General features: G+C 43.8%; 1 protein-coding gene across 2 annotated transcripts in view; it reads left to right on the top strand.

Moving 5' to 3' along the window:
- The window catches only part of phf14 (PHD finger protein 14), a 243,056-nt gene extending 231,972 nt beyond the window's left edge, over window positions 1–11,084 (top strand). For both annotated transcript variants that reach the window (XM_068004010.1, XM_068004019.1), the window contains one exon: window positions 10,809–11,084. In XM_068004010.1, coding sequence (XP_067860111.1) covers window positions 10,809–10,898 — 90 coding nt within the window. In that variant the 3' untranslated portion in view covers window positions 10,899–11,084. The remainder of the gene's footprint in view (window positions 1–10,808) is intronic.
- The last annotated feature ends 15,081 nt before the right edge of the window (window positions 11,085–26,165 follow it).

Here is a 26,165-nt window from a genome sequence, read left to right as displayed (position 1 = left end):
TCACTCCTGTAAGTAGTCTGAGCATCTTACGTTTAGGGGTATGCCACTATCAAATAGTGTAACCCTTGGGTGTAACAATAGTACCACCTTGTGATTTGAATTGGATATTCGAGTCTTTCACACGTGCTACTTCATTCTCTTCAAAGGTGGATCATGGAAACATTTAGTGAGATTAGGCCGGATACAAATCAATAAGCTGCTTTATTTGAAGAGCAAGTGAACATACAGAGCAACAGTTATGATCAGATTCACTTAGCTCAATCAGTACAATTTTTCTTTGTGTAATAATACAAAATAATAAACACACCTATGCTTCTCCACATCTGTGGGCTGTCTTACTTTAACTACCTTTTATACATGCTAAACTTCTGAACCTAGCCAAAGTTTGCAGTCAACTTTTGTTTAAAGCCTAACTAACTTAGTCTTTTCTGGATCTGAATGACCGTTGCTTTCTCTGTTTTATTCAAAGCTCTGCTGAGACAAACAAATTGCTTATTGTTTACATTCTTTGAGAAAAATAACTTCCATTGACATAGCACACATTTCATCTGTGTTTTTTTTCCTAAACTTGTGTGAAAACACTTTGCTTTAAAAATCCAATATTTAAACATAACTTTTTCCACTGGTGGGAGGGGGCGGCGGCGAGTGGCAAACAATGGCCGGCAGCAGGCCTTGGTTTAATTGTTGAAACAGTGCAGCATTCCTGCTTCTCCTGGCTCTACATTCAGGTAAGTATTTTTTAATAAACTTAACTTATTGGTAGTGGCCTGCAGTGGTCCTTTCAATGACTGCTAGTTAGGCCATGTTTTCCTAAACACCGGCCCTTTGCGTATGCAGATATGACACCTAAAACCTGTTTCAGGCATGGGCCCTGGATGCCTTTTTTTTGACTATATCAATATGGAATTTAACCCGGAAAAGTGCAAGGTGATGCACTTTGGAGGGACTAACAAGGCAAGGGAATACACAATGAATGGGAGGACCCTAGGCAAGACAGAGGGTCAGAGGGATCTTGGTGTGCAAGTTCACAGATCCCTGAAGGCGGCGGAACAGGTAGATAAGGTGGTAAAGAAGGCATATGGGATACTTGCCTTTATTAGCCGAGGCATAGAATATAAGAGCAAGGAGGTTATGATGGAGCTGTATAAAACACTGGTTAGGCCACAGCTGGAGTACTGTGTGCAGTTCTGGTCGCCACACTACAGGAAGGAGGTGATCGCTTTGGAGAGGGTGCAGAGGAGATTCACCAGGATGTTACCAGGGCTGGAGCGCTTCAGCTATGAAGAGAGACTGGGAAGATTGGGTTTGTTTTCCTTGGAGCAGAGGAGGCTGAGGGGGGACATGATTGAGGTGTACAAAATTATGAGGGGCACAGATAGGATGGATACTAAGGAGCTTTTTCCCTTCGTTGAGGGTTCTATAACAAGGGGACATAGATTCAAGGTAAAAGGCGGGAGGTTTAGAGGGGATTTGAGAAAGAACTTTTTCACCCAGTGGGTGGTTGGAGTCTGGAACTCACTGCCTGAAAGGGTTGTGGAGGCAGGAACCCTCACAACATTCAAGAAGCATTTGGATGAGCACTTGAAATGCCATAGCATACAAGGCTACGGACCAAATGCTGGAATATGGGATTAGAGTAGACAGGGCTGATGGCCGGCGCGGACACGATGGGCCGAAGGGCCTCTATCCGTGCTGTATGAGTCTATGACTCTATGACTCTAATATGGTGGCCGGTGGACACCTGGATCATAATGGGCTCACATTTCCTGTCTGCCATATTGGAGACTTAGGTGCTTATTTAGTGCCCGAAAAATGAGCGCAGCTGCATCAAATTTCTAGGCCTGTGTCTCCTAAGACCTCTAATTTTTCATCCTATGTGTAATACTTTGCATTTGTCCATGTTAAATTTCATCTGCCATCATTCTTCCCAATTATATGTTTTATACAACTCGTTCTATCATTTCTGAACTGTCTTCTCAGATTCAGTTGCCCCTTCTATTTTGATTTCATGTGCAAATTTCACCCACTTGTATTGAGATACTGCATGTAAGTCATTGGTGTAAGTTCAAAACAGTAGAGGTTCCAACACCAATCCATGGGACATCACAGCCACCACTCCCCCATTCTGACTTAACTCTACTAATTAGTATCTGCTGCCTACTGCCCTTCAGCCAGTTCTTATCTATTCCCAAGATTTATTTTGAATTTCCACCACTTTGAGTGTAACTAGTAGACTTTTGTGTGGAACTTTTATGAAATCCTTTTTGGATTTCTTTACTTACCTGACTTCAGCACTGACCCATATGCTGGCTTGAAATAAAATGTTATAATGTACAGTGTCCTTCCAGCAGGGCACTGTCCACCAGTCCACAGCATTATCCACCAGGAGAGCAGTATGCATACTTCAGATCAGCATTTATGTCGGATGAGCTTAGTATACACTACTCTGCTATTATCTTTAGAATCATAGAAGCTTACAGCACAGAAGGAGGCCATTTTGGCCCATCCTGTTTGTGCTATCTCTTTGCTAGAGCAATTCAAAACAATCCTACAGTCCAGCTTGCTTCCCCCCCTGCCATACCCTTTTTTCTCTCTCTGCTTCAAATGTTTACTCTTATCTTAAAATGCTCTCAACCTCAAATAGTCCCTGCAGCAAGGCTCCATCAACCCTCTGCGTAAATACATTTCTTCTAACCTCTCTCCTCACACTCAATAACAATGTTAAATTGATTACCTCTCATTACTGACTCCTCAACCAGAGAAAATAATCTTTCCCTATTTATCCTATGAAAACCCTCCTTAATTTTAAAAACGTCTATTAAATCTCCTCTTAGTCTTTTCTGTTCCAATGAAGATAGTCCTTGTATCTTAAGTCTCTCATCATCACTATAGTTTCTCATCGCTGGTAGCCAGCATCATAATATTCTGTGTACAAGATGAATGTAATGCTTAGGATCATCCTGATACTCAGCAACTGTTTGTATGTTAAAAACACAATGTGAAGTACAAGTAAATTTGCACCTAATTTGTTACAAAATAAAAGGAGATACCAGGGTACATCTTACAAATATTTTACTGTGAAACTTCCCTTAAATATTGCTTTAAGAATGGGATGGACAACCAGAGGATGTGATTATAAATTAAGAATGTGGTTATAAGATAGAATTAGCAGCTAATGAAATAGTAACCTAATGCAGAAAATACTGATTCGTCTGAAGCATTCAAAAGGGAAGTAGATCAATTTCTGATAACTATGTTCCCTTTGCCTTCTCTGCATGTACTTTTGGGTGTTGCTCCTCTGCCCACACTCCCAACCCCTCCATAGTTTTTGTGCTCACTTGTTTTTTGTCTCTCTTTCTCTCTGTCTGCTTTATCGTCCTCTTTTTGCATTTGTCACCCTCTTAGTTCATGCTTTCTCCTCCCACTAAAGTATTTTTAAAAATATTTTGATAAATCATGCTACTTGATCATATGGTAAGATAGCGAGGCCTTTTTGAGAGAGTTGTATTGAATTAAAGTTTAAAAATGTAATGCTGTCTTGTAGCTGGCAGGGGTTAGAAACAAATTAAAATATTCAGGATTTGAGTCTTTTTGTTAACTTGTAGAATGTATTTTTAACTTTATTCTTTCTATTGTTGCTTACTGTTAGCAGGATGCTTAGATTGCTTTGTGAAAATCTAATATAAATTTATACTGATATAAAGATGATCTTGACCTGAAGAATTGAGGTTATTTACTACAATAAGCAGGACTGCCAGTACTGGAAATTAAATGCAATCTGTCCATCTTTTCAAAGACCAGTGTACAGTTCTGATATTGTCATGTTCTTAAAGCCTGATGAGATTGTCAAAGACATACTTAATGCCAAACATTTATTGTGTCTGGAAGAGCAAATTTAAACGGAGGAAGAAACTTTTTACTGGAAATTCTCTTTTTAAAGGAATTCATGAATTCCTGCTATCCCTTGATTCCCTTAATGTCCAAAAATCCATCGAAAACTCAGTCTTGAATATACTCAACGACTGAGCATCCACAGCCCTCTGGGATAGAGACTTCCAAAGATTCACAACCCTGTGAGTGACAAAATTTTTCCTCATCTCGGTCCTAAATGGCCGACCCCTTATCTTGAGATTGACCCCTACTCAACAGCCTCTCAGCATCTACCCTGTCAAGCCCTCTAAGAACTTTATACATTTCAACAAGAGCACCTCCCATTCTTCTAAACTCCAGAGTATATAGGCCAATTCTACTCAATCTCTCCTCCTAGGACAACCCTCTCACATAAGAACATAAGAAATAGGAGCAGGAGTAGGCCAATCGGCCCCTCAAGCCTGCTCCGCCATTCAATAAGATCATGGCTGATCTGATCCTAACCTCAAATCTAAAGAACACAAGAAGTAGGAGCAGGACCCGGCCACTCAGCCCCTGGGCCCGCTCCGCCACCCACAGGGCCTTGATCGATCCGAACTCAGCTTCATGTCCAATTTCCTGCCCGCTCCCTGTAACCCCGAATTCCCTTTACTTCTAGGAAACTGTCTATTTCTGTTTTAAATTTATTTAATGATGTAGCTTCCACAGCTTCCTGGGGCAGCAAATTCCACAGACCTGCAACCATCTGAGTGAGGAAGTTTCTCCTCATCTCAGTTTTGAAAGAGCAGCCCCTTATTCTAAGATTATGCCCCCTAGTTCTAGTTTCACCCATCCTTGGGAACATCCTCACCGCATCCATCTGATCAAGCCCCTTCACAATCTTATATGTTTCAATAAGATCGCCTCTCATTCTTCTGAACTCCAATGAGTAGAGTCCCAATCTACTCAACCTCTCCTCATATGTCCACCCCCTCATCCCCGGGATTAGCCGAGTGAACCTTCTTTGTACTGCCTCGAGAGCAAGTATGTCTTTTCTTAAGTATGGACACCAAAACTGTATGCAGTATTCCAGGTGTGGGCTCACCAATACCTTATATAACTGCAGCAATACCTCCCTGTTTTTATATTCTATCCCCCTAGCAATAAAAGCCAACATTCCGTTGGCCTTCTTGAACACCTGCTGCACCTGCATACTAACTTTTTGATTTTCTTGCACTAGGACCCCCAGATCCCTTTGTACTGCAGTACTTTCCAGTTTCTCGCCATTAAGATAATAACTTGCTCTCTGATTTTTCCTGCCAAAGTGCATACCCTCACATTTTCCAATATTGTACAATATTGGAAACCTCTTACCAGGAATTAATCTAGTGAACCTTCGTTGCACCCCCTCGAAGGCAAGTATATCCTTCCTTAGGTAAGGAGATCAAAACTGTACACACTACTCCAGGTGTGGTCTCACCATAGCCCTATATAATTGTAGCAAGACTTCCAAACTTTTATACTCCAACCCCCTTGCAATAAAGGCTAACATACCATTTGCTTTCCTAATTGCTTGCTGTACCTGCATGTTAATGTTCTGTGATTTGTGTACAAGGACACCCAAATCCCTCTGAATACCAGCATTTCTTAGTCTTTCACCTTCTACAAAATATTCTGCTTTTCTATTCTTCCTACCAAAGTGGTTAATTTCACATTTCCCCCCATTATACTCCATCTGCCACCATCTCGCCCAATCATTTAATCTAACTATATCCCTTTGCAGCCTCTTTGCAACTTCCTCACAGCTTACTTTCCCACCTAGCTTTGTATCATCAACAAACTTGAATACATTACACTCGGTCCCCTCATCTAAGTCATTAATATATATTGTAAATAGCTGAGGCCCAAGCACTGATCCTTGCGGCACCCCACTAGTTACAACCTGCCAATCTGAAAATGACCTGTTTATTCCTACTCTGTGCTTTCTGTTTGTTAACCAATCCTGAATCCATGCTAATATATTACCCCCATTCCCATGAGCCCTAATCTTGTGTAGCAACCTCTTGTGTGGCAGATCTGGTTCAAGTCCCAGACTCGATTGTCATTTCTCTAATGGTTCTTAAAATATTCTCAGCCAAGTTGATTTTGGGTGGTGGTCTTTTCCCTCAGATTCTCAAGCATGGATCCAGTCAACCAAGGATGATGATTAGCTCATCTGTGGAGATGTTCAACCCAGTCTTGAGGGGACTAAAGAAGAGGATAGAACATAGGAACAGGAGTAGGCCATTCAGCCCCTCTTGCCTGCTCCGCCATTTGATAAGATCATGGCTGATCTGTGATCTAATTCCATATACCTGCCTTTGGCCCATATCCCTTAATACCTTTGGTTGCCAAAAAGCTATCTATCTCAGATTTAAATTTAGCAATTGAGCTAGTATCAATTGCCGTTTGCGGAAGAGAGTTCCAAACTTCTACAACCCTTTGTGTGTAGAAATGTTTTCTAATCTCGCTCCTGAAGAGAGTAAAATAGATGGTTTGAAGTGGTCCCTTTGAATTGAAAATGCTTATGAAGAAAAACACTCTGGTTTGCAGAACACATTTAGCCTCTTGTCCCTTCAGCGAGCGAGTTTCAGGGAGCCCTCCTGCTTGAACTGTCATCGGTTTTTCAGTCTGCCTCCTGATTGGTTGGAAACAGTGGATTTGGAAACTTTATCAGGCTGTCAAAGATGGATTTTAATTGATGTGGTTCTGACCCCAAAAGTGGGTTGGCAGAGACAGATGAAAATGGGTAAATGTATAAAGTAAAGGCAAAATAGTTTAGAAATAATAAAGATAAAACTGCTTATAGACAGAAGAGAATAGGGAGGAAAAATAGAGGATAGATAAGAACTCACATTTATAATGCATCTTATCACGTCTTCAGGACATCTCAAAAGGCTTTACAACCAATGAACTACCTTTTGAAGTGAGTCACTGTTGTTACACAAGTAAACTTGGCAGCTAACTTCCACAGAGCAAGGACTCACAAGCAGCAAATGAATAACCAAATAACCTGATTTTGATGGTATTGGTTGAGGGATGAATGTTGGCCAGAAGAACAGGCGGTTCTCCGAATAATGCCACAAGATCTTTTATTGGAGTTTTACACCAGAGAAGAAAGGCAATTGTGTCTGTGCCAGCTCTTTGCCAGAGCAAGCCAAAACTAATCCCACTGTCCTGCTCTCTTTCCACAGCCCTGTATTTTCCTCTACATTAAATATTCAATTTTCCCATTAAGGATGGAATGGTCAGCCACTCCCTGTGGCAAAAGATTCCAACAATCATCGAAAGAAATTTCTCCTAATCCCTCTTCTCATTCTTTTTGAGACTATGATAAATTGATAACCCCATCCCCCCACCTCACTGACTCCCAAACAGAGGAAATAGTCTTTATTCACTGTATCAAAAATCGTCATAATTTTTTTAACTTCTAATTAAATCTCCTCTGAGCCATCTGTGCTCCAGTGGAAGGAATCACAGTATCTAAAGTTTCTTCTCATTACTGTAAGTTTCCCATCCCTGTCATCATCCTGCTCAATCTATCCTGTGCAACTATCTATGACTGTAATATCCTTTTTATAAAGGAGCACCCGAAACTGCACACAGTACTCTAACTATGGTCTAATTATTACCTTGTGCAAATTTATCATTACCTGTTTATCCTTCTACTCCTATTAATGAGCCCCAAAATGCTGTTGGCCTTTTTTATAGGTTTATCTGTTTGCATTCATACTTTCATGGAATTATATATTTGAATCCCTAGGTCTCTGTTCCTCCACACTCAACATTTTTTATTTTTCTTCCCAAAACATATCACTTCAAATTTCTCTACATTAAATTGCATCTTCCACCTGGCTGCCCATTCCATTATTCTGAGCAGGCAGATGAGGCCTCTGTTTAGCGTCTCATCTGAAAGACGGCACATCCACCAACACAGCACTCTCTCCATACTGCACTGAAGCACTAGATTTTATGCTGTAGTGGGGCTTGAACCCACAATCTTCTGACTCAGAGGCAAGAATGCTACCATTGAGCCAAGGTTCCCATCTTGAAAGAAAGAAAACATTTTTAAAGCAAAGTAATAAAATATTGGGTAAAATAAATATGTATACAAGAGTGCTACCAAGCTGAGCAGAAGCAATGCATTTCACAACTGTTTTAGATATAGAAATAAATACGATGTTCCATTTTACTGTAATAAAGCATTGTTGAGTCTTATAGTGGTGTTGAATTCCTAGCCTGCTCTTAAGAGTTAAAAGCCAGCCTTTCAATAAGCACCATTTAGTATCTTAAAAACCAATTCTAGTTTAAATATGGATGCTTTTTTTAAATGCCATTCTTAATGATACTGCTACAAATGAACCCGTTTGACCAATATTAGTTGCAAAATTTGTATCAAATTATTAATTCAACTGCAACTTATCTGAAGTATCTAACCTGCATTATCAAGAAAAAACACAATTTGCATATTTTGCAGCAAATATCATTATGCCTTTCTTTTATAATCGTCACAATATTTGTCATAGTACTCAAAAAGTGGAAAGTAGATTAATTGACCTTTTGCATTACTTGGAATGTAGAAGCACATAATTGTAGTGTCACAAAAATTAATTATGTTCGCTGATTGCTAATTCAATCCATTGGAAAATTGAATCGAAATATAGAAAAAGGGCAAAGGTCATCAAACAGTTGTGCCTAACACGTGGTGTATGCATTGTTAAAAGAAGCATTTTCTTATGAGTAGTTTAGCATTTTAAAGATTATACGGAATCTGAAAACTTGCGGAGCCTTAATTTTACTATCAATCTTTCTCATTTGTTGAGACGTGGAGTGTGAGCAGCATTTGTTACTGTTTAGGACAAAATCAATGCTTTGATCTGCTTTGTTAACCCTTTACCCAATAAAATAACATAGCTGGCTAATACTATTCTGTGACAAGTGGTTTGAAGGTTAATTAAATGAACTTCTGCTGTAAATCTTCCTCTTAGATCTTCAGTGAAGGTAACATTTACAAGGTGGCTTTTCTTGCTAAATGATTACAATTGAGCATGCATATCTGAAGAAAACTAATGGCATGGCTGCCCCATTTTGTAATTACAGCCAGTACAAGCTTTCTTTCATAGGGATGTTATTAGAAAGGGACTCACCACACAATCTTATTTCTTCCCTCGTGGAAACCAATAAAGATGTACCATAGAGGGCACAGTTGTGAGTTGTATGAAGCCCTAGGGGGTGCATTTTCCTGACAGCTGCTTCACAATGCTTCACAAAGCAAATGTCAAACTTGTCAAGGCTGTCATATGAAAATGATCCATGTAGCCATGCTCTCCTTTTCCCTGGATAATAAACAGCTGTCTTTGCTTTGCACAGTTGCAATGTCAAAATCTGCAATCTATTATAAATATTTTATATCTGCCTATAAAGCAATTGGTGCAAGGCTTAACTGTTCACAATCTTATGTTTTACAATTGGTTCAGGTCTTTCACACACCCCCAGTTCTTTTAAGAGACCACCAGTATCCATTAGAGGTGACATCTAGTATAAACTGCTGATGGACAATGTGGAAGTCTTTTGCTGAAATACACTGGACCCTGTCTACAATGCTACATTGGAAGCAGTACAGTAATCATACCCAGCAAGAGACATGTTACAGAGAGATTCTTTATTGCTTTCATCTGATTCTTCTATTAGTGAGGCCACAGTAACCAGGTTGTGGTGTACCTCATCAATAAAAATGAACTGCAAATGTTGAAAATGCACAGCAGGTCAGTCAGCATCTGAACGAGAAAAGATAGATTAACATTTCAGTACTGCCTGACTTCCCTTCTTACTCCTAACCTGCTTATTTTGAATTTGTCTCCCCTGATAATTGTATTTCCTGTGAACAGCTGTCTGACTGATTTTGCTTTGGGGTTTGTGCATTTCTTAGCATCCCCCTCCCTCCCCCCACCACCCCCAAACCACAATATATTGAATCCTGAAAAAAAACATTAGTAACCAAATGCATTTTGAAACTTGTTGAAAATTGGTAGCTGCTGGCATATTACATCTGCATTCTTAGAAGTGAATGCAGTACTGCCTATTGAATATTAGGCACGGGATACTAATCATTGCTAAAGAACATTATGACACTGGTTCAATCAAAGAATTGGCTTACAAAGGATGCACAGTGACTGGCGAGCAGATCTCCTTAAGTTAGGGCTATGGAAGATCGCTAGCATGCTGCTGTCTGACAAGATGTTTTTCTCCTATTTTAGACTTGACTGAATTTCAGATAACATATGGTGCTACCACTAATTGAAAAATTGGTAGCCTTGTCAGGAGGCTTTGGTGGATAGTGCATAAAATACAACACAGAGGCATAAAATGTCTGTGAAATAAGATTTACAGCCACTTCAGCTGACTGAAGTAATAACTGCAGAATAGAAGAACATTTTGTTACCACATCTACTTGGTGCTGTTAATTCTGAGGTAGTTGATGAGACTTTTGTAAACTTTATTTTCAATGTATTAAATACTGTTTCAAATTAACTGTTTAAATTAGCTTCAATGTTGCTTTGTAAATGGGGAGGAAGTGATCTTTCGATTATATTACTGTGGTACAAACAGTGAGTAGTAATTGCTACCTCAGTCCAGGGGGAAGCTCTCTCATGATGTAATTATGATAGATGTACTGGATCAATACGCTACTACTTGTATTTAAAGATATGAATGATTAGACCAGGCATATTTACAAATGACACCACCAAAACTGCAATATAATGAAAATAGATTTAATACAATTTGAATATGTATTCAAACAAAAAATTGAGTTCTATCAAAAAGTGATATCAACATTATTAAAAGGTAATGTTGCCACTGTGTAGAATTGTTGCTGAAGTAAGAATGGTTCATTTTAAAAGTAAACTTCTTTTTCACAGGAAGATGATGAAGAGCTTGAGGAAGATGAGGAAGAAGGTGAAGAAGAAAATGTTTTGGAAGAAAATAATTTCACCCCAGTAAATGAATAAGACAAGAATAGTATTACTTCAGCATGTAGAAAATAAAAATGCTAAATGCCTCATGTTGAGATCTACCTTTAAAAATAGTGGTTTGTCTGCTTTGTTCTTCAATACAACTCTCATCAAAAGTTAAGTTGTGTGTTAATTCCATGTCTGTGAACCTGTTAATAAATACCTCAAAAATGTTTCTAAAAATACTGTCTACTGTATGTGTGTGTATGTGTATATATATATATATATATATATATTTGGATTTTCAAAAGACATTCAATATGGTGCCACGAAAAAGGTTGATACGCAACATGGGGTTGGGGATAATATATTAGCATGGATAGAGGATTGGTTAACAGACAGAAAACAGAGAGTAGGGATAAACGGGTCATTTTCAAGTTGGCAGGCTGTAACTAGTGGGGTGCCGCAAGGATCAGTGCTTGGCCTCAGCAATTTACAATCTATATTAATGACTTGGATGAAGGGACCGAGTGTAATGTATCCAAGTTTGTTGACGATACAAAGCTAGGTGGGAAAGTAAGCTGTGAAGAGGACACAAAGGCCATGATCTTGACCCCGAAGGGACCGGGCGGGGTCAAATTGCGGACGGGAAACCCGAAAGTATGGGTTTCCCGGACATCCTGACAATTTTGACGTTAGGGCGTCTTTTATTTTTTTTGTCGGTTTGCCATCCGACTGACTGACCTGATTGACAGGCTGGTTTCAGTCGGACAGGAGACCAGCCAGGGAGAGGACGTGGTCAGGTACATCTTTGATTGTATGGATGGGGGAGGGGGGCATGGGTGGACACGAGTTGGCATGGAGGCACGGGGGCATGGTTTGGCACAGGAGTCGTCAGTCATGGGGGAAGGGATCAGGGGTCAGTCACAGCGGCGGGGGGGGGGGGGGGGGGGTGTCAGGTTCGGGGGTCCGCAATCGTTGGGGGGGAACGGGGTTGGGGGTCCACGATCGTTGGGGCGATCGGGGCCAGGGTTCCGTGATCATTGGGGGATTGCTGCAGATAGGCTTGTTGGGCCTGTGAGAAGCACTCCTGCTCCTCCGGGCCCACAGGCTGTGCCAGAAAGACACTTACCTGCAGTTTCGGACCTTCTCGCCTCCTTTCACGGGGCATGAAAGAGAAGGCCTGGGAATCCCGGCCCCCCGTGGTTGAAATTGAAGACTGTGGGAAAAATGGAGGCCCGAAGCTTCCTTCAAAGGTTTTAAGGCCCGACGCAGTGAAAACCAGAAATGGGCGGGTTGGGGGTGGGTCTGAAATGGTTGTAATTTTGAATGCCCACTCCACCGCCCCCAACCCACCCGTTTTTCACTGTTAAAGTTGTGCCCAAAGAGTCTGCAAAGCAATATAGACAGGTTAAGTGAGTGGGCTAGAAGGTGGCAGATGGAGTATAATGTGGGGAAATGTGAGGTTATTCACTTTGGTAGGAAAACAGAATATTTTTTTTAAATGGTGAGAAAAGATTAAATGTTGGTGTTCGGAGAGATTTGGGTATCCACGTACAAGAAACACAAAGTTAGAAACATAGAAAACAGGAGCAAGAGTAGGCCATTCGGCCCTTCAGGCCTGCTCCACCATTCAAAATGATCATGGCTGATCGTCTAACTCAGTACCCTGTTCCCACTTTTTCCCCATATCCCTTGATCCCTTTAGCATTAAGAAATACATCTATCTCCTTCTTGAATACATCTAATGACTTTGCCTCCACTGCCTTCTGTGGTAGAGAATTCCACAGGTTCACCACCCTCTGAGTGAAGAAATTTCTCCTCATCTCGGTTCTAAATGGCATACCCTGTATCCTGAGACTGTGACCCCTGGTTCTGGACTCCCTAGCCATCGGGAACATGCTCCCTGCATCCAGTCTGTCTAGTCCTGTTAGAATTTTATATGTTTCGATGAGATCACCTCTCATTCTTCTAAACTCTAGTGAATATAGGCCTAGTAGACCCAATCTCTCCTCATACGTCAGTCCTGCCATCCCAGGAATCAGTCTGGTAAACCTTCGTTGCACTCCATCCATGGCAAGGACATCCTTCCTCAGATAAGGAGACCAAAACTGCACACAATACTTCAGATGTGGTCTCACCAAGGCCCTGTATAACTGCAGTAAGGCATCCCTGCTCCTGTACTCAAATTCTCTTGCAATAAAGATCAACATACCATTCGCCTTCCTAACTGTTTGCTGCACCTGAATGCTCGCTTTCAGCGACTGGTGTTCAAGGACACCCAGGTCTCATTGCAACTCCCCTTTTCCCAATCTATCACCATTCAGATAATAATTTGCCTTTCTGTTTTTACAACCAAAGTGGATAACCTCACATTTATTCATGATATACTGCATCTGCCATGTTCTTGCCCACTCACCCAACTTGTCTAAATCACATTGGAGCCTCTTTGCATCCTCCTCACAGCTCACATTCCACCCCAGCTTTGTGTCGTCTGCAAACTTGGAAACGTTACATTTAGTTCCCTCATCCAAATCATTGATATATATTGTGAATAACTGGGATCCAAGCACTGATCCCTGCGGTCCCCCACCCGGAAAAAGACCCGTTTATTCCTACTCTCTGTTTCCTGTCTGACAACCAATTCTCAATCCATGAGGAATAGCATGTAGGAACAGCAAGCAATTAGGGAGGCAAATGACACGTTGGCCTTTATTGCAAGGCTTTTGGAGTACAAAAGTAAGGAAGTCTTGCTACAATTGTACAGGGCTTTGGTGAGACCACACCTGGAGTACCGTGTATAGTTTTGGCCTCCTTATCTAAGGAAGGATCTACTTATGGAAGGATATACTATGTGAGCCAGACCCACAGCAATGTGGTTGATTCTTAATTGCCCTCTGAAATGGCCTAGCAAGCCACTCAGTTGTGAAATCTCGCTAAAAAAGTCATAAGAATAAAACCGGACGGACCACCCGGCATCCGACCACTAGGCACCGGTCATGACAAAGGCAAACCAAGCCCAGTCGACCTTGCAAAGTCCTCCTCACTAACATCTGGGGATATGTGCCAAAATTGGGAGAGCTGTCCCACAGACTAGTCAAGCAACAGCCTGACACAGCCATACTCACAGAATCATACCTTTCAGCCAACGTCCCAGACTCTTCCATCACCATCCCTGGGTATGTCCTGTCCCACCGGCAGGACAGATCAACCAGAGGTGGCGGTATAGTGATATACAGTCAGGAGGGAGTGGCCCTGGGAGTCCTCAACATTGACCCCATGAAATCTCATGGCATCAGGTCAAACATGGGCAAGGAAACCTCCTGCTGATTACCATCTACCGTCCTCCCTCAGCTGATGAATCAGTCCTCCTCCATGTTGAGCATCACTTGGAGGAAGCACTGAGGGTTGCAAGGGCACAGAATGTACTCTGGGTGGGGGACTTCAATGTCCAACACCAATAGTGGCTCGATAGCACCACTACTGACCGAGCTGGCCGAGTCCTGAAGGACATAGCTGCCTGACTGGGCATGCAGCAGGTGGTGAGCGAACCAACACGAGGGAAAAACCTACTTGACCTCGTCCTCACCAATCTACCTGTCGCAGATGCATCTGTCCATGACAGTTTTGGTAGGAGTGACCACCGCACAGTCCTCGTGGAGATGAAGTCCCGTCTTCACACTGAGGACACCATCCAATGTGTTGTGTGGCACTATCACCATGATAAATGGGATAGACTCAGAACAGATCTAGCAGCTCAGAACTGGGCATCCATGAGGCGCTGTGGGCCATCAGCAGCAGCAGAATTGTATTCCACCACAATCTGTAATCTCATAGCCCGGCATATTCCATAAGTGGCAAGTAACATTTGCGCCAGACAAGTGCCAGGCAATGACTATCTCTAACAAGAGAGAGTCTAACCATCTCCCCTTGACATTCAATGGCATTACCATCGCTTAATCCCCCACCATCAACATCCTGGGGGTCACCATTGACCAGAAACTTAATTGGACCAGCCACATAAATACTGTGGCTACAAGAGCAGGTCAGGGGCTGGGTATTCTGTGGCGAGTGACTCACCTCCTGACTCCCCAAAGCCTTTCCACCATCTACAAGGCACAAGTCAGGAGTGTGATGGAATGCTCTCCACTTGCCTGGATGAATGCAGCTCCAACAACACTCAAGAAGCTCGACACCATCCAGGACAAAGCAGCCCACTTGATTGGCACCTCATCCACCACCCTAAACATTCACTCCCTTCACCACCGACACACTGTAGCTGCAGTGTGTACCATCCACAGGGTGCACTGCAGCAACTTGCCAAGGCTTCTTCGACAGCACCTCCCAAACCCGAGACCTCTACCACCCAGAAGGACAAGGGCAGCAGGTACATGGGAACACCACCACCTGCACGTTCCCCTCCAAGTCACACACCATCCCGACTTGGAAATATATCGCCATTCCTTCATCGTCGCTGGGTCAAAATCCTGGAACTCCCTAACAGCACAGTGGGAGAACCTTCACCGCACGGACTGCAGCGGTTCAAGAAGGCGGCTCACCACCACCTTCTCAAGGGCAATTAGGGATGGGCAATAAGTGCTGGCCTCACCAGCGACGCCCACATCCCATGAACGAATAAAAAAAATACTTGCCTTGGAGACGGTGCAACAAAGTTTCACTAGATTGATTCCTGGGATGAGAGGGTTGTCCAATGAGGAGAGATTGAGTAGAATGGGCCTATACTCTCTGGAGATTAGAAGAATGAGAGGTGATCTCATTGAAACATATAAGATTCTGAGGGTGCTTGACAGGGTAGATGCTGAGAGTTTGTTTCCCCTGGCTGGAGAGACTGGAACTAGGGTGCATAGTCTCAGACTAAGGGGTCATCCATTTAAGACTGAGATGAGGAGGAACTTCTTCACTCAGAGAGTTGTGAATCTTTGGAATTCTCTATCCCAGAGGGCTGTGGATGCTGTGTAGTTGAGTATATTCAAGGCTGGGATAGATAGATTTTTGGACTCTAAAGGAATCAAGGGATATGGGGATTGGGCGGGAAAGTGGAGTTGAGGTCGAAGATCAGCCATGATCTTACTGAATGGTGGAGCAGGTTCGAGGGGCCATAAGGCCTACTCCTGCTCCTATTTCTTATGTTCTTATATATAGAATCCCTTATTGTATACTGCAACAATCAATTTACTTAGCATTTATGTACCTGTATTTGTCAATAGCTGCGGCCCAGGCTCAGATTCAAATGCTAACTAGAATATTTAGTTGCTCTGATACCACTTTTTAAAATCAAGCTCTCTCAATGTGCTGTACTGGAATTAAAAGTTATTGTAGAAGTTAAAACCTTTAGTGCTGTGGATTTTCAACAGGATTTGTTTCCTGTTCTTTGCTAATAAGTGTCCAGTACATGCTGTACCAATGGGGTTTTTATCACTCCTGCAGTTTAAGTAGGCTTGAATAGTATAGTTTTCTTTTGTGACATACCTCAGTGGAACCTCACAATTTTTAAAATTTAAAATTTGGACAGTGCTGTTATATCCAACCTAGCTCTGGGTTCAAATTATGGCTGCAAAATTAGAATGGGGCAGGGTTTAAAAATTGGGTTGCCATTGGAGCAAAAACTACACTGAAGGTGCAGTTACACTCCACAAGAAACCACTTTGCACCAACAACAAATTTGGAGAGTAAATTGGGTGCCAAGCCCTGAACTGACTCCAAACCAAAGTGAAGTTGAGACTACCTCATCCAGGGAGTGTCACTCAACTTGGTTCCGTGTCAGGTCGGGCCCTGATGCTGGATTCAGTCTGCATTTATCAACCCCACCGTTGGAATGTGAATATCCCCTTAACTTCTCCTTATGGCAGATAGATTTTCTCACTGTAATTTCTTATTACTTTTATTTCAAAAAGAAAAGTGTATAAGCAGATTTAGACTATTCATGTCGTCACTGGAAAAAATACAGTAAAATTAGATTTTAACTGTCATTGCTTGTGGTGATTATTTGGATATATGGATCAAATCCCATTACCCAGAATCCATTCTTATCCAGCATGTTATTTTTTTCCCACTTGTTGTACTGATCGGTTTGTGCTGGGAAGATGGAACAAATCATTTGAGAAAAAGGAAGAATGACTAAAAATTAAATTCAAATGTAACAGCAATGCCTACTCTCAGCGCTGCTCACTGGCACTTGAGATAGCTGAACAATGCTGAAAAAAGGCTCACCTCCTGATTCCCTAAAGCTCTCCTGACACAAGTCAGGAGTGTGATGGAATATTCACTACTTCCCTGAATGGGTGCAACTCCAACAACACTCATGAAGCTCGATACTATCCAGGGCAAAGCAGTCCTCTATCCAGATCGGCAGCCTGTCCACTAGCTTAAACATCTGCTCCCTCTACCATTGGCGTACCGTGACTACAGTGTGTACTATCTACAGGGTGCACTGCAGCAACTCGCCAAGGCTTCAGCAGCACCTTCCAAACACGCGACCTCCACCACCTAGCAGGACAAGGGCAGCAGGTGCGTGGGAACACCATCACCTCTAAGTTTCCCTCCAATTCACACAACATCCTGACTTGGACAGATATCACCATTTCTTCATCATTGCTGGGGCAAAATCCTGGAATTCACTACCTAACAGTGTTGTGGGAGCAACTTCAGCACACGGACTACAGCGGTCCAAGAAGAAGGCTCACCACCACTTTCTCAAGGGAAACTAGGAATGGGCAATAAATGCCGGCCATCCCAGCAATGGCCACATCCTGAGAATGGATTCAAAAAACACATGAGACCAGTTAGTACTCTGATATGGTGCAATTACTTTCTCATCAGCATTTAGTTGCCCTTAAGTCATCTCTCATTTCACCCTTCTGAGAGGGAGGCCCATCAAGAGATAGTTCAGGATATTTACATAAGTGAGGAGGAGAGAACCCAAAGACAGATATGTTTTCCTCTCCGGCAACCATCAGCTCCATGTTTCTGATTAAAAACAGAAACCACGTCAGATTGAAGGTTGGATGTTCTCTCCTTTTCTGGGATATGAAGGTTTCTCGATGTATTTCTACAGACTTCAAGTGTAGTTCAAAGGATACGAGAAGACAGAGAAAATGTCATACTGGTAACTCTTTAAGCAGTGATTCTCAAACAGAGTGGCAATGAGCAGAGGCAGAATCCTACTGCCTTGCATGAGCGATCATGTCACAGTTGGATCTTAACTTGTGCCCAGCCCCATACACATTCCACTTGACAGCTTGGTTTCCTGGGTTTCCTGTTCCTGGCAGTAAGCATCTTGATTACTTCCCACAGGACAGCCACTAAAGCAGTTTATAACACTAAATAGAAAAGTTGGTGCAATGGCTCACCACCACCTTCTCAAGGGCAATTAGGGATGGGCAATAAATGCCGGCCTTGCCAGCGACGCCCACATCCCGTGAACGAATAAAAAAAAAACCAGTTAGTCCTATTTTGTGCAATATCCCATATATTCTAAATTTTCCCAATCTGTTCAAAATAGTTTAAAATTTATTTTCGTTTGGAATCACATTGAGGCTATTTCTGTCTTTTATGACCAATTGTGTTTTGATCAGTGGAGCACATGTGGTAAGTGTAGCATGCTTGGGAGGAACAGGTGACTTTGGACCTATGGTTCCCAAAGCTCTCCATCACTGGGGGTTTCTCGTGTCTGGGTCTGTTGTAGACTAATTGATAGAGATTGATTGCTATGATTGGTCAACAACTCCACTTTCATTGTATAATGTGACTACCAGGATGGTAAACAGCAAACTAGATAGACCTTTGTTTTGTTCTAAGAAATTATGTTCCCATCATTTTATCAGCTACTACACTAGTCAGAATTGGAACAGATCTCTATGCTATTATAAGGTCTCTTCCACAGAGCAGTTTAGGCAGTCTCAACATTTGTTCATTTCCTATGGTGCAGGGACCCTGGACATATCAATGGCTAAGAAGTAGATCACCAAAAAGATATGATGTGGAGATGCTGGTGATGGACTGGGGTGGACAAATGTAAGGAGTCGTACAACACCAGGTTATAGTCCAACAGCTTTATTTGAAATCACAAGCTTTCGGAGCTTTGCTCCTTGGTCAGGTACTCAGGACACAGCAGACCAGCTACGAGACACCGCCAAACAGAGGAGGCAACGGAACTACGTTGCCTACATGAAAACCAAGAGCAGGAAGCTTGAGAAACTCGGCATCACCACCAGCATCAACCAAGCCTCCCCCGGTACCACGGTTGCAACCACAGGGAAGTCTATCGTCAATTTGCCCTTCAACCAGACGAAATCGAAGTTCTCAGCCAGGGGCTTAATTTCTGCCCCACTACCAAAATGGACCCAATCGGTCTCGCAGCGGACACAGAGGAATTCATCAGGAGAATGAGGCTCCGGGAATTCTTCCACAAATCCCAAGATTTCAGCAGCGAACCCAATGAGACAATCAACGATCCAGAACAGCAGACAGAGGGATCCGCGGTACAGCAACCGAAGAAGAAAGAGTCAAATTGGACTCCTCCGGAGGGTCGCTGCCCTAAGCTTGACATGTATGCTCAAGCTGTCAGGAGATGCGTCAATGCCAGATTCATCAGCCGCACTCACAAGACAGTCCAGAATGTCACCCGAGCACAACGCAACGCCATCGACGCTCTCAAGACCAACCGCAACATTGTCATCAAACCAGCGGACAAAGGAGGAGCCATTGTCATACAGAACAGAACGGACTATTGCAAAGAAGCATACCAACAACTGGACAACCAGGAACACTACAGACGGTTACCCGCAGATCCGACTAAAGAACACACCCACCAGCTCAACAAACTGATCAAGACGTTCGATCCAGACCTTCAAAACATCCTACGTGCTCTCATCCCACGTACTCCCTGCGTGGGAGACTTCTACTGCCTCCCAAAGATACACAAATCCAACACACCCGGACGTCCTATCGTATCAGGCAATGGAACCCTGTGTGAGAACCTCTCTGGATACGTCGAGGGCATCCTGAAACCTACCGTACAGGGAACCCCCAGCTACTGTCGCGACACCACAGACTTCCTCCAAAAACTCAGCACCCATGGACCAGTTGAACCAGGAACACTTCTCACCACGATGGACGTCTCGGCACTCTACACCAGTATCCCCCACGATGACGGCATCGCTGCAACAGCCTCAGTACTCAACACCAACAACAGCCAATCTCCAGACGCCATCCTACAACTCATCCGCTTCATCCTGGATCACAATGTCTTCACCTTCGATAACCAGTTCTTTACCCAAACACACGGAACAGCCATGGGGACCAAATTCGCACCCCAATACGCCAACATTTTCATGCACAAGTTCGAGCACGACTTCTTCACTGCACAGGACCTCCAACCAACGCTATACACCAGATACATCAACGACATTTTCTTCCTATGGACCCACGGCGAAGAATCACTGAAGAGACTACACGATGACATCAACAAGTTCCATCCCACCATCAAACTCACCATGGACTACTCCTCAGAATCGGTTTCATTCTTGGACACACGAATCTCATCAAAGACGGGCACCTCAGCACCTCACTCTACTGCAAGCCCATGGACAACCTCACGATGCTCCACTTTTCCAGCTTCCACCCTAACCACGTCAAAGAGGCCAACCCCTATGGACAGGCCCTGCGAATACACAGGATTTGCTCAGACGAGGAGGAACGCGATGGACACCTACAGACGCTGAAAGACGCCCTCATAAGAACGGGATATGACGCTCAACTCGTCGATCGACAGTTCCGACGGGCCACAGTGAAGAATCGCATAGACCTCCTCAGAAGACAAACACGGGACACAACCAACAGAGTACCCTTCGTCGTCCAGTACTTCCCCAGAGCGGAGAAACTACGCCATGTTCTCCGCAGCCTTCAACATGTCATTGATGACGATGAACACCTTGCTAAGGCCATCCCCATGCCTCCACTACTCGCCTTCAAACAGCCACCCAACCTCAAACAGACCATCGTTCGCAGCAAATTACCCAGCTTTCAGGAGAACAGCATCCACGACACCACACAACCCTGCCACGGCAACCTCTGCAAGACATGCCAGATCATCGACACAGATACCACCATCACACAAGAGGACACCACCCACCAGGTACATGGTTCATACTCCTGCGACTCGGCCAACGTTGTCTACCTCATACGTTGCAGGAAAGGATGCCCCGGAGCATGGTACATTGGCGAGACCATGCAGACACTGCAACAACGGATGAACGGACACCGCGTAACAATCGCCAGACAGGATGGTTCCCTCCCAGTCGGGGAACACTTCAGCAGTCAAGGACATTCAGACTCCGATCTTCGGGTAAGCATTCTCCAAGGCGGCCTTCGAGACACACGACAGCGCAAAATCGTCGAACAGAAATTGATAGCCAAGTTCCGCACCCATGAGGACGGCCTCAACCGGGATCTTGGGTTCATGTCACGCTACATGTAACCCCCACCAGCGAAAAAAAGTTATCTTTTTAATACAACTGGTCATTCTATCTCTTTCTCTGCCTTTCGGGTGTGTGTGTGTGTCTCTCTCTCTGTCTTTGTGTTGTGACCGTTTGTGTATTCGGTAGTCTTGTATGTAATGTTTCCCTGTCTGAACACCATTCAAGTCCTTTGATTGCTTTGATAACGGGCAGTTGGAAAGATTATCTGTAATCACCAGGCATTGTTCTCTGACTATATATGCTATACCTTTATGGAATCCTACACTCACCTGACGAAGGAGGGAGCCTCCGAAAGCTTGTGATTTCAAATAAAACTATTGGACTATAACCTGGTGTTGTAAGACTCCTTACATTTCAAGTAAAGCTGTTGGACTATAACCTGGTGTTGTACGACTCCTTACATTTGACCAAAAAGATAGTTGCGTGTATCCCCCGCTATTAACAAAGCTCAGGGTGTAAGTTAAGGCCCAAAGCTGCTTTCAGGGCATCACGGTAAGGTTCTAATTGATAGCATATGCAAGGCTACCCCACTGAGGAACCTTTGCACATTTAATATTATTGTGCAGATTTAATTGCAACACACGACAAAGCCTTTGGCAGAATGATCCTGCCATCTGATAATGACTTCTTTGTAGGGGCCTACCTCTCTCTAAATCTGTGCTATTTTGATATGCTTTTATGATATGTAGAGGATGCAGAATTAAGATGAAAAGCAGATTGCCTATCTTGCGGGGTCTTCATTCTGTAAATGAAATACATCCTAAACACATCACAATTCCACCCACCTGTCTGCAGATCCTGCATGGGTATAATTTAGGGGTTGTCTTAAGTGCTTAGTTTTAGTTTCAAATCAAAACAAACTGGTGCAGTGGTGCAGGTCCTAGCACTTTATATGATGTGGGAACAGGACATCATGTGTGGAACCACCTATTTGCAACATTGTAACATTTTTAAATGGAAGCTTAGCGTATTATTTTTCCAGAACTGATCAAGCTGGGCTATACTAATATGGCGTATGAAGGATGCATATCATTTGACCAATGAAAAACACACCAAAAGGTAGGTAATGTCTTTTCTAAACACGTCCAGGTTAGTTCATAGAAGCTGAAAACTGTAGAACTCCATATCTCCTTTAGTCTTCCTTTCCTCTCTAACTTTTAAAACCTCAGCACGGCATTGCCTAATCACTGGTTTCTGATTTGCTTTAAGTTCTCTTTAACTCTTCTCAAACTTAGTGAATTATGAGCCTTGGTCCTTCACCTAGATTTCTGAATTATATATTTTAAAAAATCTTTATTGTAGAAGACTGATCACATCTTTGCAATGAATAACAAAATTAAAAAGCATGAATCTACTTTTTAGCTCGGCACACTACTTTAGTGCAAAAACAGACCTTAAAATAAATTGGACAAAAGCCACATAAAACATAAATTGGTTATTGCCAACTGCCCTGGCACCTGTAAATGTAGGATTCGAGAGGCTTTGTCATGGCTACGGAAGGAAATTGTATTTGACAGCTATGACGCATCCCTGGAACAATCTAATGTCTTTTTTGACATAAGAACATAAAGTCACTGATGAGGAAAGACCATTCAGTCCATTGAAGTTAATCCTTCTTGCACATTAACTTTCTATCACCATGGCATCTATTTGTATTTTGAGTAGCCCCACTGTTTTTGCCTTTATTATCCTGATTAGATTATTCCAAATCTTTATCATTCTTTGAGTAAAGAAAACTTTTCCTGATATCTGTTGTAAATCTACCTTTCATTAATTTCAATGCCTCCTCTGCTCCAACTTTCTTTGTATATTTTGAAATAATAATCTGGCTTTACCCTATTTTTACCATTTAATATTCTTCAATGGTGTCCCCACTCCATAAACTGCCTTTGTTCTAGACTGGAAAGCATAAGCTTCTCTAATCTTTCTTGTCATCCATTCTCTTTACACATGGGCTATGTCTTGTTGCTCTTGACTTATACACATGAAACTATAGTTTCACTTTGTTGTCAAAATGTAATGTTACCTCTATTATTGTTGCAGTTCTGTGATCAGATGGAGATCAAAAATGGCTGCTTTATTACTTTCCTGACTCTTGGTTTCTTTTGTGCCTTCACATTTATGCAGCTGGTCCTGTATGCTCTAAAAAATGTTGGTTCATTGCTTTAAGGTAATGTTTTCCTAGTGTCACCTGGGTTGTAAAATTAGTCTGGTTCCTGTAGCGAGAACTGACTGATTTGCATTGCACGAGATAACCCAGACTCACTTAAACAGGAAGGGTACAGTTATATTGATATGGAGGCATGTCTGGAACCAGGAAATGAGATACATTAATGATTACAATTGAAATTTATTAAATGCCTTTGAATTCTCACCAGAAATGAACTTCAGTGTTGCAGGTGAAGAAGTTTTATACATTCTAAAATATGTTTTGAAGATTATTTGTGCTCCCCAATGTAAGGAATGTTAGTGTTGCAAATTTGATATCTTCTCCCATTTTGGGGACCCTGGGGCAATTTTAATCCCCAAAAATGGGTGGGTTGGGGGCAGGTAGGAAGTTAAAATAATAGAATTTGGCAGCGCGACTGCAACCTGGCTCCAACGTGCCCACTTCCAGGTTTAACGGAGGCGTGTTTGACTGAATCATAGAATCATAGAATGGTTACAGCACAGAAGGAGGCAATTCGACCCATCAAGCCCATGCCAGCTCTTTGTAAGAAGAACCCAGTTAGTCCCATTTCCCCGCTTTTTCACCGTAGCCCTGCAAATTTTTTCCCTTCAAATATTTATCCAATTCTTTTTGAAAGCCATAATTGAATCTGCTTCCACCACCCTTTCAGGCAGCGTATTCCAGATCATAACTACTCGCTATGTAAAAATGTTTTTCCTCACGTCATCCTTGGTTCTTTTGCCAATCGCCTTAAATCTGTGTCCTCTGGTGCTCGACTCTTCCACCAATGGGAACAGTTTCTCTCTATCTACTCTGTCTAGACCCTTCATGATTTTGAATACCTCTATCAAATCTCCTCTCAACCTTCTCTGCTCTAAGGAGAACAACCCCAGCTTCTCCAGTCTATCCACGTAACTGAAGTCCCTCATCCCTGGAATCATTCTAGTAAATCTTTTCTGCACTCTCTCCAAGGCCTTCACATCCTTCCTATAGTGTGGTGCCCAGAACTGGACACAATACTCCAGTTGTGGTCAAACCAGTGTTTTATAAAGGTTCAACATAACTTCCTTGCTTTTGTACTCTATGCCTCTATTTATAAAGCGTGTGAGTAACCTACTCAGCGGAGGCGGGTCGATAATTAGTACAAGTGGGTGGGTACTTATCAGTGCAATTTAGCTGATTATTACATGTCAATAAGGTGATTTTAAATTGAATTTAACAGGCATTAGAATTTAACGCCTCCCGCACTGGTTTCCCGGGACATGGGAATCGCAATGGGTAAAAGGAGATGAGAAGGGCCAGATCTATGAGGTAAGTGGCTTTATTGCACTGCTTGTGGACCAGGAGGAGCAGGAGTGCTTCCCTGCGTCTCACCAAGCTTTCCTTTTAAACACCCCGCGATCGACTGACCCCCACCCACGATGTCCGACTTCCCCCACCCCTGCGTTGTCTGACTCCCCCCACTCCCGCGATGTCTGACTTCCCCCACCCCCCGCGATGTCCGACTTCCCCCACCCCCCACGATGTCCGACTCCCCCCACCCCCCGCGATGTCTGACTCCCCCCACCCCCCGCGATGTCCGACTTCCCCCACCCCTGCGTTGTCTGACTCCCCCCACTCCCGCGATGTCCGACTTCCCCCACCCCCCGTGATGTCCGACTTCCCCCATCCCATGCATTGTCCAACTTCCCCCACCCCCCGTGATGTCCGACTTCCCCCACCCCCCGTGATGTCCGACTTCCCCCATCCCATGCATTGTCCAACTTCCCCCACCCCTGCGATGTCCGACTTCCCCCACCCCTGCGATGTCCGACTTCCCCCACCCCCGCGATGTCCGACTTCCCCCACCCTCCTGCATTGTCCGACTTCCCCCACCCCCCGCGATGTCCGACTTCCCCCACCCCCCGCGATGTCCGACTTCCCCCACCCCCCGCGATGTCCGACTTCCCCCACCCCCCGTGATGTCCGACTTCCCCCACCCCCCGCGTTGTCTGACTTCCCCCACCCCCCGTGATGTCCGACTTCCCCCACCCCCTGCGATGTCCGACTTCCCCCACCCCCGCGATGTCCGACTTCCCCCACCCCCCGCGTTGTCTGACTTCCCCCACCCCCCACGATGTCCGATCCCCCCCCCCCCAATGATGTCAGATTCCCTCCCACGATGTCCGACTTCCCCCACCCCCCCTGCAATGTCCGACTTCCCCCACCCCCCACGATGTCTGACTCCCCCCACGCCCCCAAGATGTCTGATTTCCCCCATCCCCCATGATATCCGATATCCCCCACCCCCCGCGATGTCCGACTCCCCCCACGCCCCCCCCCCACCGATATCCGACCCCCCCACTGCCCACTTCACCCACCCCTCCCCGCCCTTGATCGGCTCCCCCATCCAAACCCCAAAGACCCCAATCTCTCCTTAAACTCCCCTATCCAAATCCCGAAAACTCCAATCTCTCCCCAACTGCTTTCCAGGCCCGACAGGCTATCAGCCTGTCAAACTGGCTGGCTGTCAGGCGCGAAACCTGTTGAATAAAATTTTAAAGACGTCCTACCACCAAAAATGTTACAATGTGTGGGAAACCTTGGGCATCATTTTAGCACCCGCTATCGGGTGCGTTCCTGGCTGGGGGGGGCCTCGAAAATCGGGAAATCCCG

Source organism: Heptranchias perlo, chromosome 2 (assembly GCF_035084215.1).
Source record: "Heptranchias perlo isolate sHepPer1 chromosome 2, sHepPer1.hap1, whole genome shotgun sequence".
Classification (NCBI taxonomy): Eukaryota; Metazoa; Chordata; class Chondrichthyes; order Hexanchiformes; family Hexanchidae; genus Heptranchias; species Heptranchias perlo.
Note: the sequence above shows the minus strand (reverse complement) of the source record. Positions and strands in the feature narration are given on the sequence as shown.